General features: G+C 49.7%; 1 protein-coding gene across 14 annotated transcripts in view; it reads right to left on the bottom strand.

The window, feature by feature from the left end:
* The window catches only part of kiaa1109 (KIAA1109 ortholog), a 637888-nt gene that overhangs the window by 389841 nt on the left and 231988 nt on the right, over positions 1 to 16059 (bottom strand). For all 14 annotated transcript variants that reach the window (XM_068042417.1, XM_068042485.1, XM_068042453.1 and 11 more), the window contains one exon: positions 8420 to 8548. In XM_068042417.1, the coding sequence (XP_067898518.1) occupies positions 8420 to 8548 (129 nt within the window). The remainder of the gene's footprint in view (positions 1 to 8419; positions 8549 to 16059) is intronic.

Raw genomic sequence — 16059 nt, 5'->3', positions numbered from 1 at the left:
CCCTTCCCTCTCCTCTCTCTCTACCCCTCCCTCTCCTCTCTCTCTACCCCTCCCTCTCCTCTCTCTCTACCCCCTCCCTCTCCTCTCTCTCTACCCCTCCCTCTCCTCTCTCTCTACCCCTCCCTCTCCTCTCTCTCTACCCCTCCCTCTCCTCTCTCTCTACCCCTCCCTCCCTCTCTCTCTACCCCTCCCTCTCCTCCTCTCTCTACCCCTCCCTCTCCTCTCTCTCTACCCCTCTCTCTCCTCTCTCTCTACCCCTCCCTCTCCTCTCTCTCTACCCCTCTCTCCCTATCACTCCCTCCCTCTCTCTCTCTACCCCTCCCTCCCCTCTCCTCTCCATACCTCCTCCCTCCCTTTCCTCTCTCTCGAACCCTCCCTCCATCTCCTCCTCTCCCTTCCCTCTCTCTCGCCCAACTTCTTCCTCCCCCTCTCTCCCTCCCCCTATCTCCTCTCTCTCTAATCCTCCCCCACCCTCCCTCCCCTCTCCTCTCTCTCTACTCCTCGGTCCCTCTCCTCTCTCTCTACCCCTCCGTCCCTGCCATCTCTCTACCCCTCCTCCTCCCTTTCCTCTCTCTCTAACCCACCCCAAACTCCCACTCCTCTCTCTACCCCTCCCCCTTCCTCCCACCTCTCTCACTCTCTCCCCCTCTCCCCCCTCTCTCACTCTCTCCCCCCCTCCCCCCTCTCTCACTCTCTCCCCCCCTCCCCCCTCTCTCACTCTCTCCCCCCCTCCCCCCTCTCTCACTCTCTCCCCCCCCTCCCCTCTCTCTCTCTCCTCCCTCCCCTCTCTCTCTCTCTACCCCTCGGTCCCCTCTCCTCTCTCTCTACCCTCCTCCCCTCCCTTTCCTCTCTCTCTAACCCTCCCACAATCTCCCGCCGCTCTCTCTACCCCTCCCCCTTCCTCCCACTTCTCTCTGTACCCCTCCCTCTTCCTCCCACTCTCTGTACCCCTCCCCCTTCCTCCCTCTCCCCTCCCCTCTCTCTCTCCCCCTTCTCCCTCCCCCTCTCTCTCTCTCTCCCCCTTCTCCCTCCCCTCTCTCTCTCTCTCCCCCTCCTCCCTCCCCTCTCTCTCTCTCTCCCCCTCCTCTCTCTCTCTCCCCACCCTCCTCTCTCTCTCTCCCCACCCTCCTCTCTCTCTCCCCACCCTCCTCTCTCTCTCTCCCCCACCCTCCTCTCTCTCTCTCTCCCCACCCTCCTCTCTCTCTCTCTCCCCACCCTCCTCTCTCTCTCTCTCCCCACCCTCTCTCTCTCTCTCTCTCTCCCCACCCTCTCTCTCTCTCTCTCCCCACCCTCTCTCTCTCTCTCTCCCCACCCTCTCTCTCTCTCTCTCCCCCACCCTCTCTCTCTCTCTCTCCCCACCTCTCTCTCTCTCTCTCCCCTCCCTCTCTCTCTCTCTCTCCCCTCCTCTGCCCCCCCCTCTCTCTCTCGCCCCCCCCCTCTCTCTCTCGCTCCCCCCCCCTCTCTCTCTCTCGCCCCCCCCCTCTCTCTCTCGCCCCCCCTCCTCTCTCTCTCTCGCCCCCCCTCCTCTCTCTCTCTCGCCCCCCCTCCTCTCTCTCTCTCGCCCCCCCTCCTCTCTCTCTCTCGCCCCCCCCTCCTCTCTCTCTCTCGCCCCCCCTCCTCTCTCTCTCTCGCCCCCCCCTCCTCTCTCTCTCTCGCCCCCCCTCCTCTCTCTCTCTCGCCCCGCCCCCCCTCTCTCTCTCTCGCCCCCGCCCCCCCTCTCTCTCTCTCACCCCCCCTCTCTCTCTCTCGCACCCCCCCTCTCTCTCTCATCGCACCCCCCTCTCTCTCTCTCGCACCCCCCTCTCTCTCTCTCGCACCCCCCTCTCTCTCTCGCACCCCTCTCTCTCTCTCGCACCCCCCCCTCTCTCTCTCTCTCGCACCCCCCCTCTCTCTCTCTCTCGCACCCCCCCTCTCTCTCTCTCGCCCCCCCTCCCTCTCTCTCTCTCGCCCCCCCTCTCTCTCTCTCTCTCGCCCCTCTCTCTCACCCCCCTCCCCCCTCTCTCTCACCCCCCCTCCCCCCTCTCTCTCACCCCCCTCCCCCCCTCTCGCTCTCCTTCCCCCCTCTCTCGCTCTCCTTCCCCCCTCTCTCTTTCTCTCTCCGTCCCCCCTCCCCTCTCTTTCTCTCTCTCCCCCCCTCCCCTCTCTTTCTCTCTCTCCCCCCCTCCCCTCTCTTTCTCTCTCTCCCCCCCTCCCCTCTCTTTCTCTCTCTCCCCCCTCCCCTCTCTTTCTCTCTCTCCCCCCCCTCCCCTCTCTTTCTCTCTCTCCCCCCCTCCCCTCTCTTTCTCTCTCTCCCCCCCTCCCCTCTCTTTCTCTCTCTCCCCCCCTCCCCTCTCTTTCTCTCTCTCCCCCCCTCCCCTCTCTTTCTCTCTCTCCCCCCCTCCCCTCTCTTTCTCTCTCCCCCCCTCCCCTCTCTTTCTCTCTCTCCCCCCCCTCCCCTCTCTTTCTCTCTCTCCCCCCTCCCCTCTCTTTCTCTCTCTCCCCCCTCCCCTCTCTTTCTCTCTCTCCCCCCTCCCCTCTTTCTCTCCCTCTCCCCCCTCCCCTCTCTTTCTCTCCCTCTCCCCCCTCTCTCTCTTCCCCTCCCCCCTCTCTCTCTCTTCCGTTCCCTCACCCTCTCTCCCCGCCCCCCTCTCTCTCTCTCTCCCCTGCCCTCCCGCTCTGTCTCTCTCTCTCTCTCCCCCGCCCTCCCGCTCTGTCTCTCTCTCTCCCCGCCCCCTCACTCTCTCCCCCGCCCCCCTCCCCCTCCCCTCTCTCACCCCCTCTCCCCCTCCCTCTCTCCCGCTCAGTCCCCCCCTACTCCCTCTCCCTCCCACTCTCTCCCCCCACCGCCCCCCCCTCTATCTCTCCACCGCCCCCCCTCTATCTCTCTCTCCCCCTCCCCTCTCTCCCACCCTCTCCCTCCATCTCGCGCCACTCTCTCTCCCTCCATCTCGCGCCACTCTCTCTCCCTCCATCTCGCGCCACTCTCTCTCCCTCCATCTCGCGCCACTCTCTCTCCCTCCATCTCGCGCCACTCTCTCTCCCTCCATCTCGCGCCACTCTCTCTCCCTCCATCTCGCGCCACTCTCTCTCCCTCCATCTCGCGCCACTCTCTCTCCCTCCATCTCGCGCCACTCTCTCTCCCTCCATCTCGCGCCACTCTCTCTCCCTCCATCTCGCGCCACTCTCTCTCCCTCCATCTCGCGCCACTCTCTCTCCCTCCATCTCGCGCCACTCTCTCTCCCTCCATCTCGCGCCACTCTCTCTCCCTCCATCTCGCGCCACTCTCTCTCCCTCCATCTCGCGCCACTCTCTCTCCCTCCATCTCGCGCCACTCCTCTCTCCTCCATCTCGCGCCACCCCTCTCTCCCTCCATCTCGCGCCACCCCCTCTCTCCCTCCATCTCGCGCCACTCTCTCTCCCTCCATCTCGCGCCACCCTCTCTCCCTCCATCTCGCGCCACCCTCTCTCCCTCCATCTCGCGCCACTCTCTCTCCCTCCATCTCGCGCCACTCTCTCTCCCTCCATCTCGCGCCACTCTCTCTCCCTCCATCTCGCGCCACTCTCTCTCCCTCCATCTCGCCACTCTCTCTCCCTCCATCTCGCCACTCTCTCTCCCTCCATCTCGCCACTCTCTCTCCCTCCATCTCGCCACTCTCTCTCCCTCCATCTCGCCACTCTCTCTCCCTCCATCTCGCCACTCTCTCTCCTCCATCTCGCCACTCTCTCTCCCTCCATCTCGCCACTCTCTCTCCCTCCATCTCGCCACTCTCTCTCCCTCCATCTCGCCACTCTCTCTCCCTCCATCTCGCCACTCTCTCTCCCTCCATCTCGCCACTCTCTCTCCCTCCATCTCGCCACTCTCTCCCTCCATCTCGCCACTCTCCTCTCCCTCCCGCTCTGTCTCTCTCTCTCCCCGCCCCCTCGCTCTCTCCCCCGCCCCCCCTCCCCCTCCCCTCTCTCACCCCCTCTCCCCCTCCCTCTCTCCCGCTCAGTCCCCCCCTACTCCCTCTCCCTCCCACTCTCTCCCCCCACCGCCCCCCCCTCTATCTCTCCACCGCCCCCCTCTATCTCTCCCTCCATCTCGCGCCACTCTCTCTCCCTCCATCTCGCGCCACTCTCTCTCCCTCCATCTCGCGCCACTCTCTCTCCCTCCATCTCGCGCCACTCTCTCTCCCTCCATCTCGCGCCACTCTCTCTCCCCTCCATCTCGCGCCACTCTCTCTCCCTCCATCTCGCGCCACTCTCTCTCCCTCCATCTCGCGCCACTCTCTCTCCCTCCATCTCGCGCCACTCTCTCTCCCTCCATCTCGCGCCACTCTCTCTCCCTCCATCTCGCGCCACTCTCTCTCCCTCCAGCTCGCCACTCTCTCTCCCTCCATCTCGCCACTCTCTCTCCCTCCAACTCGCCACTCTCTCTCCCTCCATCTCGCCACTCTCTCTCCCTCCATCTCGCCACTCTCTCTCCCTCCATCTCGCCACTCTCTCTCTCTCCATCTCGCCACTCTCTCTCTCTCCATCTCGCCACTCTCTCTCTCTCCATCTCGCCTCTCTCTCTCTCCATCTCGCCACTCTCTCTCTCTCCATCTCGCCACTCTCTCTCTCTCCATCTCGCCACTCTCTCTCTCTCCATCTCGCCACTCTCTCTCTCTCCATCTCGCCACTCTCTCTCTCTCCATCTCGCCACTCTCTCTCTCTCCATCTCGCCACTCTCTCTCTCTCCATCTCGCCACTCTCTCTCTCTCCATCTCGCCACTCTCTCTCTCTCCATCTCGCCACTCTCTCTCTCTCCATCTCGCCACTCTCTCTCTCTCCATCTCGCCACTCTCTCTCTCTCCATCTCGCCACTCTCTCTCTACTCCTCCTCTCTCTCTCACTCCTCCACCGTCTCTCCCCTCCCTCAAAGTTGCAGAGAGCAGGAACTCAGCTTTGTGATTCGTCAGTTCTTTTTTAAATTCACAGCACTAATTTCATAGCTGATATAGGTTTACAGCAGAACCAGTGCTTCCAAACCTCGAACAAGTTTGGGGTTTTCTGGCAGGCTTAAAAAAAAAATGGGAACCCACCAGAAAACCCCAAACATGTCCAAATTGGAAGCGCTGTTTCTGCTCTGAACATGTCATCTGTGAAACTGACACTGTGATTTTTTTATAAAATGGACTGATCCCTCATGGAACAATCTCAATCAAGTTTCTAATGGACATTGGTCCAAAGTACTAAGCTGTCCATAATTCAACACCATCCAGGACAAAGCAGTTGCCTTAATCAGCAACCCTGCGACTGGACTCAAAATCTACTTCCTCCACCACTGGCATATCACGGTTGCAATACTTATTATCTATAGAATACACTGCACCAACTGGCCAAGCTTACTTCAACAGTACCTCTCAGCCCTGCGACATCTACCACTAAGAAGAAAATGAGCAACACGATCATTGGAACACAAGCATCCTGGCATATACCATCATTTGTGAGCCAAATTCCTGGAATTCCCACTTAGCACCATCACAGGAACACAATCACTTCCTCAAGGCAACTGGAGGTGGGTACTAAATGTAGTTTTGCCAGTGTCACTGGCATCCCATGCACACAAACAAACCAAAATTGTGCTAATTGGCACTAAATTACTCAAGGCCAGGAGGATGATGGAAAATTGAAAAATTCACATTCGTGCATTATGGTTGCTTGATACGATTTTGGTACTAGCTTTGATTTTCTCCCCACGGATTCAATATTTAATGTTACCGTTTTTTTGTGCTCACTGAATTTAGTATTTTAAGTTTTCTGTTGCATTATAGGTAAAATTCAACACTCTCGTAACACAGTGTTGGTCACAGATGTTTGTATTAATGCAAAGATGACCTGATCCAAAAAGAGAAGCAGGAAGGACTCAACAGGACAAGTTGCATAACATTATATTGGTCATTTTAGTAGAAACATGATCTTAAAATGTTGCATTCAGTGGGGTTGCCTCAGGTTCAGCAGTTAAACACATACATGAGATGCTAGGTATATTTTTGGCGGTGTTTTGCCCTGCATTTGGCATCTGATGGTGACAATGAGTGCCCAAAGTAAACAATAATCCATACCCCAATCATTTGTCATCATAACAAGAATTATAACACATTATAGAAACTTATTAAACCATTATTTGTGGGCATTTTAATGATTTCGCATTTACAAATCTAATGTAGTCAGCAAAAACTTAAACTAACATTATTTCAAGTATTATTTTTGCAGTGCATTTTGAATGCCAAAAATGAAGAGATGTTTCTTACATCTTCTGCACATATCTAAGTTAACTTTTATAATTTTGTTCAATAGGTTTATATAGACACACACACACACACACACACACACACACAAAATCTGAATTTCTAGATTGCAAATTCCTGTACCAGAGTGCACTGCAAACAACAGTCAGGGTGTCAGGCACATCAAGTAAGAAATACAGTGAATTTCCTTTATCACGAATCAATGATATTTTTTGCACTGGTTAACCATAATATTTTAACAAATCAGAAACTACTTAGCAAATCACATTATTGACTAGATAGAATCCCAGTGGTTAAATTCTCTGGAGATTTAACATGAAAATGCATGGCTGTTTGTTTTTTTAAAAATTACATTTTGATGCATTTTTAAGTTTTCAGGAACACTTGCAAAATCCAGAAAATTCTGAGCAATGAAAACTCAACTGAATAATCTAAATATAATCTAATTTTGTTCCACATCTGTCCAAGCACTTATGGATGTAGGCTCACTGGTCAATGTGCCTTGGGATCTTTTAATAATTGCCAATTAATTTTCCCCATTTATAGGTGCGCTACTAATGGAAGGTTATAGTGGAGACAACTATAGAGAATCAGAAGCAGTCTCTTCAGAAAAAATTCAATTACAAATTAGTCTTTTTAAAGAAGTCCATCTCAGTATTACCTTGTGGACTAAGATATTGCACAGCAGTGGAAAAATTAAATTGAGTAACTTGATTTGAGGTCAAGCCACTAGTGAGTCCCTTTCTCAACTTAAACAACTCCTGGGGTGTAAGAGATATCAAACACTCACCTGACGCTAATTATACTAACTACAGGTTATATTTAATGTAGTTGAGAGTTTAACACATTTATTCAACATTAAATATAATCTGATTTGCCATGTTTTAAAACAAAATTACTAACTTCTGAGAAACACATTTTAAAGTCACTTTCTACCAACATTGAAAATACTTAATACACATCTATAAGATAGAGAATATAAAAAATAGTTACAGTAAAATTTGTCTGATCATAAATTTTTCTTGGTAGAAATATCTGCTGAGAATGAATAAATTCAACAAAACTCAAAAAAGTTGAGAGATGTCATTGAGTGTCAAGACACAGTTTTGGTACAATGAGTCACCATGTGGTTTCTGATCTCAGCCATGCTGTCATGAAGAGACATTGAGCAAAGGTCTTTAAATTCTCCCCAAAGAAGTAAAATTGAAAGCATGCTAACACTGACATTCTTATACATTTCTCAATGGCTGGTTTTGTAACAGCATTCGAAAAAAAATCTGCAACTCATCCTCTTGCCCAGAATAGCCAATCGGCACAGAAATATTTCAGAATGCAAGGTGGGAAAGGAGGAGGAGGAGGAAGAGGAGAAAATAAATATTTCTTCAAAAATTGAAGGTTTAATAGTATTATATTACATTTAATAGTGCTTTTTTGGTGACTTTAGCCAACAGTGACATGAGATATCCTCTCATTCATATTAGATGTTTTAAAAGATCCAAGCTTGAGCATGCTGACTGAATCTCCAAAAAGTACAAGCCAACGCAAAGTAGTACACAATCACTATTTATTAATACTAATTAACTGATCTGATGCGGAACTTAAAACAGTGGTCTGTATAGACAAATGGAAGCATTCCATTCATGCTGTGGGGCAACTAACAAGTGAGTTTTAAATAAGGGTGCAAAGGGATGCATTTCTGAAAGAATTTTAAATATCCCAGAGAAACACTATGGTGAATATATTCTCAACATGGCCAGTATGCCCATCCTTTCTTATGTCAATGTCAGGTTGAATGACTGACCTAAAATGCAGTTTTTCCATACATCATATGCTGAGTAAGAAATTGAAGTGGTTTATAAATGGCATCCATAATGCAGCATCCCTTTGTATTTAATACATAAAACTTCAATTGTTAGCATTATACTCAATATTAACACCAATATATTAAGATAATGTTTTTATTGCTGGGGTAGCACAAGTGGAGCTTTATCTATCACTAAATCCAAATTACTATTGACCAGAAAATCAGAGGTTGACAACAGGTTTCCCCATCATAGCTATCCCTCAACTAAGATTAGACTTCTACATGGACAAAGTTCCATTTTGTTTAAAGCTGATTAGCAGCATACATTACAGAATATAGCTTAGTAACATTTGAATGTCCTTACCTGCAATTCACAGAAACGCTGATCAACTCCATGCTGACATAAAACAATGGATTTGGGCCTTTCCAATTCGTATTCTTTACACATCACGTGAAAGATGAATGTCTGTCCCCACTCTAGCAGAGTTGCCAGCTGCAGAGGATAAAGGCATTGCAAACTTTGTTGGTGTACACATTAATGACTAGAAACTAAAAGAATATGAAGCTAGAATACAGCAATGTATCTTGATCAATTCCACACCACTTCCTTGGTTGTGGAAAGAAAAAAGTACAAATTATTCCTTGACCAAATTACACTAGCCCTGTTTACACTAGGTTAGTTTACATATTGTTATGAGGATTTCCTTTTTTTGTATTAAAACATGGGATTCTATATTTTTTAAAACTGAAAAGGATTTCAGTGGACGTTGAGACATCTGGAGAAAGCTGAACTTTATGGATGCTTCTGGAAGGAAGGCAGAATCAATGAGTGGTTCCTGGTTTTGACCAGTAAACAAATACTGGAAACCATGTAATTTCAAGGAAACCAGCAGGGGGTTTGACCTCAGAGCTACCCTCTGTTGTGACAAGAGAGAATTTATGATTTGGCATGTGACTTGTTTCGAGAAGGTTTTGGTTTAATTTTTGAACTTTAAAAGCCAGTGGGTTTGGCAAAAACAGGCAATTGAAATTTGATTTTGACCTGCCTGGAGATCAGAAGAAGAACCAAAAAAGTATTACATCTCTGTAAAGAATCCTTAATCTTGAAAAGCAAAAGCTTGTATGAAGTGGTATTTTGACCTCCTGCATTTTGGAAGAAACCCTGAATTTGCAGCAATCTTGCACTGTTAAAAAAGGACTTTTCCATAGAATGTGAGAACTGACACCTGTTGCTACACCCCTGATGGAAGACCTATATGAAGCCTTCTACACTTGAATGTCTTTGAACACCTACCCATCAGATTGTTCATCAATCTTGCCTGGAAAGACTTCAGCCGGAATTTTACGCCACCTCAACAAGCTGGCTGCTGGCGGTGGGGGGGAGGGGGGGGGGGGGAAGGGAGAGGGGGGGCTGGTGTAGAATGGAGCAGGAGGCCCCAGGAGTCTTTCCCGACCCGCTCCGCCCTCCTTTATGTAAGGGGGGGGGTTGAAAAATGGCCCGCCCCAGCCCAATCAAGGCCCTTAAGTGGCCACTTATGGGCCTTCGCCCGTCTCCAGGTAGATTTTACGCATGGCAAGCAGGCGTCCTGGAACCGGGAAAAGTAGGCACTTCTCAAATTCCCGAGGGGGTGGGGCCCGATGGAGGGCTGACCCCGCTACCCCAAACACCCCCCCACCCCCACTTCACCCCAACCGACCAGCCTTGCCTCGCCGGGGCCTGACCAATTGCCCCGGTCAGGCAACCAAAACCTACCTGGTTTCCCGGCTCCACGTCTTCAGCTGGGCTGCAGTCCTAGCAGTGGCCACCGCTCCCAGTAGTGCTGCTGGGACTAAGGGCTGCCGGCCCGCTCATTAGCCGGCAGCTCAATAAGGCAGCACTTCCTCCCTCAAGTGGGTGGAAGTCCCACCTCGGAACAGTTAAAGCATGGGGACCCGTAAAATGCGGTCGGATTCCCCAGGTGAAACGGAAGCAGGTTTGCCACCAACTTTTCAGTCAGTGGCCAGCTCCCACCCGCCCAACGTGAAATCCCGGCCTTCGAGTGGCATCCGATTATTCGACTTTGGGACACCTTGCCAAACCAAAGAACTTCCTTCCAGATCACGGCAATCAAAGTTTTTTTTATTCCTTTTATTTCTATGAAACAGCTGTAAACCAAAATCCCTCTTTTCCCGGTTAACCGGTTTTTCAATGTATGTGCATGTGCATGAGGGCTAGGGAAAAATAAGGAGCTTTAATATCTCAATTCATATATATATTTACTTCAGTATTGGTTAAGACTTGGTTTTATAATAAACGGTTAATTTTGTTGTTTATTAAAGAAATCTGGTTGGTGTGCTTTATTCTGGGGACAAATAGAGTATCTAATTGGCTGTTTTGGTAAGTGCGAAAATTTATCAATATGCTGTGATCTGTGGATAAGTGGAACTGAATTATCAGCGCACTCCCTCCCGCCTTGGTCGTAACAATATAGAATAGTGGAATGGTTACAGCACAGAAGGATGCCATTCAGCCCGTCACATCTGTGCCGACTCTCTGCAAGCGCAACTCAGATAGTACCACTCCCCTGCCCGTTCCCCCGTAGCGCTACAAGTTTTCTCTCTTCAGGTCCTTATCCAATTCCCTTTTGAAAGCCACGATTGAATCTGCCTCCACCACACTCTCAGGCAGTGCATTCCAGATCCTAACCACTCGCTGCATAAAAAGGTTTTTCATGTCACCATTACTTCTTTTGCCATTCACCTTATATCACTGTCCTCTAGTTCTCAACCCTTTTGCCAATGGAATCAATTTCTCTGCACACACTCTGTCTAGACCCCTCATGATTTTGAACATCTCTATCAAATTTCCTCTCAACCTTCTGTTCTCGAAGAGCAACAACCCCAGCATCTCCAGTTATCCATGTAACTGAAGTTCTTCATCCCTGGAATCATTCTCCTAAATATTTTTTGCACCCTCTCGAAAGCCTTCAAATCCTTCCTAAAATATAGTCACCAGAATTGAACACAATATTTCATTTGAGGCCGAACTAGTACTTTGTAAAGGCTCATCATAACTTCCTTGCTTTTGTACTCTATGCCTCTATTTGTAAAGCCCAGGAGGATCCTGTATGCCTTTTTAACCACTTTCTCAATCTGCCCTGCCATCTTCAATAATTTGTGCACATATACCCCCAAGTCTCTATGTTCCTGCATCCCCTTTTGAATTGCACCCTTTATTTTGTATTGCCTCTCCTCATTTTTCCTACCAAAACATATCATTTCACACTTCTCTGCATTAAATTTCATCTGCCATGTGTCCACCCATTCCACCAGCCTGTCCATCTTCTCTTGAATTTCTATCACTATCCTCCTCACAGTTCACAACACTTAAAAGTTTTGTGTAATCTGCAAAATTTGGAATTGTGCCCTTCACGCACAAGTCTAGATCATTAATATACGCCAGGAAAAGCAGTAGTCCTGGTACTGACCCCTGGGGAACCCTACTGCATAACTTCCTCCAGCCTGAAAACCAACCGTTCACTATTACTCTTTTTCCCGTCACTCAGCCAACTTTGTATCCAAGCAGCCACTGACCCTTTTATCCAATGGGCTTCAAGTTTGCTGGCAATGTGGCACTTTATCACATTCCTTTTGGAAGTCTATGTACACCACATCAACCACATTACCCTCATCAACCCTCTCTGTTACCTCATCAAAAAACTCAAATCAAGTTAGTTAAACATGATTTGCCTTTAACAAACCTGTGCTGGCTTTCCCTAATTGATCCACACTTGATCAAATGGCTGTTAATTTTGTTATGGATTTTTTGTCACCAAGGTTAAACTGACAGTCCTGTGGTTGCTGGGCTTATCCTTATGCCCTTTTCTGAAGGGTGTAACATTTGCAATACTTCAGTCCTCTGGCACCAGCCCTGTACCCAAGGAGGATTGGAAGATTATGGCCAGTGCCTCCACAACGTCCTCCCTGACTTCCCTCAGTATCCTTGGATGCATCCCACCAAGTCCTGGTGACTTACCAACATTACATACAGCCAGTCTTTCTCTTTATCAATTTTTCAAGTTACTGGAAGTGTCCGGCAAAGAATTCCAAGCTTCAAACAATTGATCAAGGTCGAGAATCACACGAGTCCTTAAATGAGTCGCCTGTGGTTCCAGAACCACTGGTCTGGAGGAACTGTAAATGGAAACAGCAGAACCATTGCCAGCACCTCCTATCCGAAAAAACAGAAGAAGTGGTTATGAGATGAAATTGTTCAACTCAATGTCTTCTTATTTCCTCAACTGAGGAATCCCCTCCAACGTGGTTGATTGGTCCCTCGGCCATGTCCTTCCCATTTCCTATATTTCTGCACTCTCTTCCCCTCCTTCCTAGAACCAAAATAAGGTTGCACATGACCACATCTTCTACCCCACCAGCTTCCACATTCAACAGATCCTTCTCTGCCATTTTCGTCACCTCCAGCTTGATCCCACCATCAAACGCATCTTCCCCTCCCATCCCCTTTCAATATTCCTAAGGGACTGTTCCCTCTGCTGCACTCTTCCATCACCCCAATACCCACTCATCTTCCCGCAGTACCTTCCCATGCAAATGTGTGAGATGAAACGCCTGCCTTCTACCTCCTCCCTTCCCACCATCCATTGCCAAACTCTCCTTCCAGGTGATACAGCAATTTGTTCATACTTCTTTCAACCTTGAATATAGTATTTGCCTGTGGATGTGGTCTCCTCTATGTTAAGCAGACCGAACGCTGATAGGGTGATGGCTTCACTGAACACCTCTGTTCAGTCCTGAGCTGTTGGTCGTTTGCCATTTTAAGTCTCCATCATACTCATGGCCCTCCTGCCTTGGGCGCTATGGCGTTGGAAGGATGAATGAGAACGGGCAGAGACTGCTTGAGTTGTGTACCTATCATAACCTCTGCATCACCAACTCGTTCTTTCACACTAAACCCTGTCACCAGGTTTCATGGAGGCACCCAAGATCACGTCGTTGGCACCAGCTAGACCTCATTGTCACAAGGCGAGCCGCCTTAAACAGTGTTCAAATCACACGCAGCTTCCACAGTGCGGACTGCGACACCGACCACTCCCTGGTGTGCAGCAAGGTTAGACTCAGACCAAAGAAGTTGCATCATTCCAAGCAGAAGGGCCACCCGCGCATCAACACGAGCAGAATTTCTCACCCACAGCTGTTACAAAAATTTCTAAATTCACTTGTAACAGCCCTTCAAAACACTCCCACAGGGGATGCTGAGACCAAGTGGGCCCACATCAGAGACGCCATCTATTAGTCAGCTTTGACCACCTACGGCAAAAGTGCGAAGAGAAATGCAGACTGGTTTCAATCTCATAATGAAGAGCTGGAACCTGTCATAGCCGCTAAGCGCATTGCACTTTTGAACTACAAGAAAGCCCCCAGCGATTTAACATCCGCAGCACTTAAAGCAGCCAGAAGTACTGCACAAAGAACAGCTAGGCGTTGCGCAAACGACTACTGGCAACACCTATGCAGTCATATTCAGCTGGCCTCAGACACCGGAAACATCAGAGGAATGTATGATGGCATGAAGAGAGCTCTTGGGCCAACCATCAAGAAGATCACCCCCCTCAAATCTAAATCGGGGGACATAATCACTGACCAACGCAAACAGATGGACCGCTGGGTTGAGCACTACCTAGAACTGTACTCCAGGGAGAATGCTGTCACTGAGACTGCCCTCAATGCAGCCCAGCCTCTACCAGTCATGGATGAGCTGGACATACAGCCAACCAAATCGGAACTCAGTGATGCCATTGATTCCCTAGCCAGCGGAAAAGCCCCTGGGAAGGACAGCATTACCCCTGAAATAATCAAGAGTGCCAAGCCTGCTATACTCTCAGCACTACATGAACTGCTATGCCTGTGCTGGGACGAGGGAGCAGTACCCCAGGACATGCGCGATGCCAACATCATCACCCTCTATAAAAACAAAGGTGACCGCGGTGACTGCAACAACTACCGTGGAATCTCCCTGCTCAGCATAGTGGGGAAAGTCTTTGCTCGAGTCGCTCTGAACAGGCTCCAGAAGCTGGCCGAGCGCGTCTACCCTGAGGCACAGTGTGGCTTTCGTGCAGAGAGATCGACTATTGACATGCTGTTCTCCCTTCGTCAGATACAGGAGAAATGCCGTGAACAACAGATGCCCCTCTACATTGCTTTCATTGATCTCACCAAAGCCTTTGACCTCGTCAGCAGACGTGGTCTCTTCAGACTACTAGAAAAGATCGGATGTCCACCAAAGCTACTAAGTATCATCACCTCATTCCATGACAATATGAAAGGCACAATTCAACATGGTGGCTCCTCATCAGAGCCCTTTCCTATCCTGAGTGGTGTGAAACAGGGCTGTGTTCTCGCACCCACACTTTTTGGGATTTTCTTCTCCCTGCTGCTTTCACATGCGTTCAAATCCTCTGAAGAAGGAATTTTCCTCCACACAAGATCAGGGGGCAGGTTGTTCAACCTTGCCCGTCTAAGAGCGAAGTCCAAAGTACGGAAAGTCCTCATCAGAGAACTCCTCTTTGCTGACGATGCTGCTTTAACATCTCACACTGAAGAATGCCTGCAGAGTCTCATCGACAGGTTTGCGTCTGCCTGCAATGAATTTGGCCTAACCATCAGCCTCAAGAAAACGAACATCATGGGGCAGGATGTCAGAAATGCTCCATCCATCAATATTGGCGACCACGCTCTGGAAGTGGTTCAAGAGTTCACCTACCTAGGCTCAACTATCACCAGTAACCTGTCTCTAGATGCAGAAATCAACAAGCGCATGGGTAAGGCTTCCACTGCTATGTCCAGACTGGCCAAGAGAGTGTGGGAAAATGGCGCACTGACACGGAACACAAAAGTCCGAGTGTATCAGGCCTGTGTCCTCAGTACCTTGCTCTACGGCAGCGAGGCCTGGACAACGTATGCCAGCCAAGAGCGACGTCTCAATTCATTCCATCTTCGCTGCCTTCGGAGAATACTTGGCTTCAGGTGGCAGGACTATATCTCCAACACAGAAGTCCTTGAAGCGGCCAACACCCCCATCTTATACACACTACTGAGTCAGCGGCGCTTGAGATGGCTTGGCCATGTGAGCCACATGGAAGATGGCAGGATCCCCAAAGACACATTGTACAGCGAGCTCGCCACTGGTATCAGACCCACCGGCCGTCCATGTCTCCGTTATAAAGACGTCTGCAAACGTGACATGAAATCGTGTGACATTGATCACAAGTCGTGGGAGTCAGTTGCCAGCATTCGCCAGAGCTGGCGGGCAGCCATAAAGACAGGGCTAAATTGTGGCGAGTCGAAGAGACTTAGTAGTTGGCAGGAAAAAAGACAGAGGCGCAAGGGGAGAGCCAACTGTGCAACAGCCCCAACAAACAAATTTCTCTGCAGCACCTGTGGAAGAGCCTGTCACTCCAGAATTGGCCTTTATAGCCACTCCAGGCGCTGCTTCACAAACCACTGACCACCTCCAGGCGCGTATCCATTGTCTCTCGAGATAAGGAGGCCCAAAAGAATACTCCCACCTCTCTATCCTCAGCCTCCTGCACTGTTCCAAGGAAGCTCAACAGAATTTCAACGAACAGTACCTCATCTTTCAATTAGGTACTTTACAATCTTCCCGACTCAACAATGAGTTCAACAGTTTCAGATCATAACTACTGCTCCCATTTTTTTCAGCAACAGATGCTAGTAATGGTTCTGCTGTGGTCATTTACAGCTCCTTAGACTCATTTTTTTTGTTCCTTTACTTGTCCCATTACCATCCTCCGTTTCCTTGCGTCTTCATCCTTTTTTCATGTAATCATTCCTACCTTCCACCCTATTGCAGACCATCCGTTTCCTTCGTCCATCACCTTCTTTCCCTGCCTCTCTACCAGCTTAAAAACTGTTACACCTCTGACCTCTTCCAGTTCAGATGAAAGGTCATCAGCCTGAAAGGTTAACTCTGTTCCTCTTTCTACA

The sequence above is a fragment of the Heterodontus francisci genome, chromosome 1, assembly GCF_036365525.1.
Source record: "Heterodontus francisci isolate sHetFra1 chromosome 1, sHetFra1.hap1, whole genome shotgun sequence".
In the NCBI taxonomy this organism is placed as follows: domain Eukaryota; kingdom Metazoa; phylum Chordata; class Chondrichthyes; order Heterodontiformes; family Heterodontidae; genus Heterodontus; species Heterodontus francisci.
Note: the sequence above shows the minus strand (reverse complement) of the source record. Positions and strands in the feature narration are given on the sequence as shown.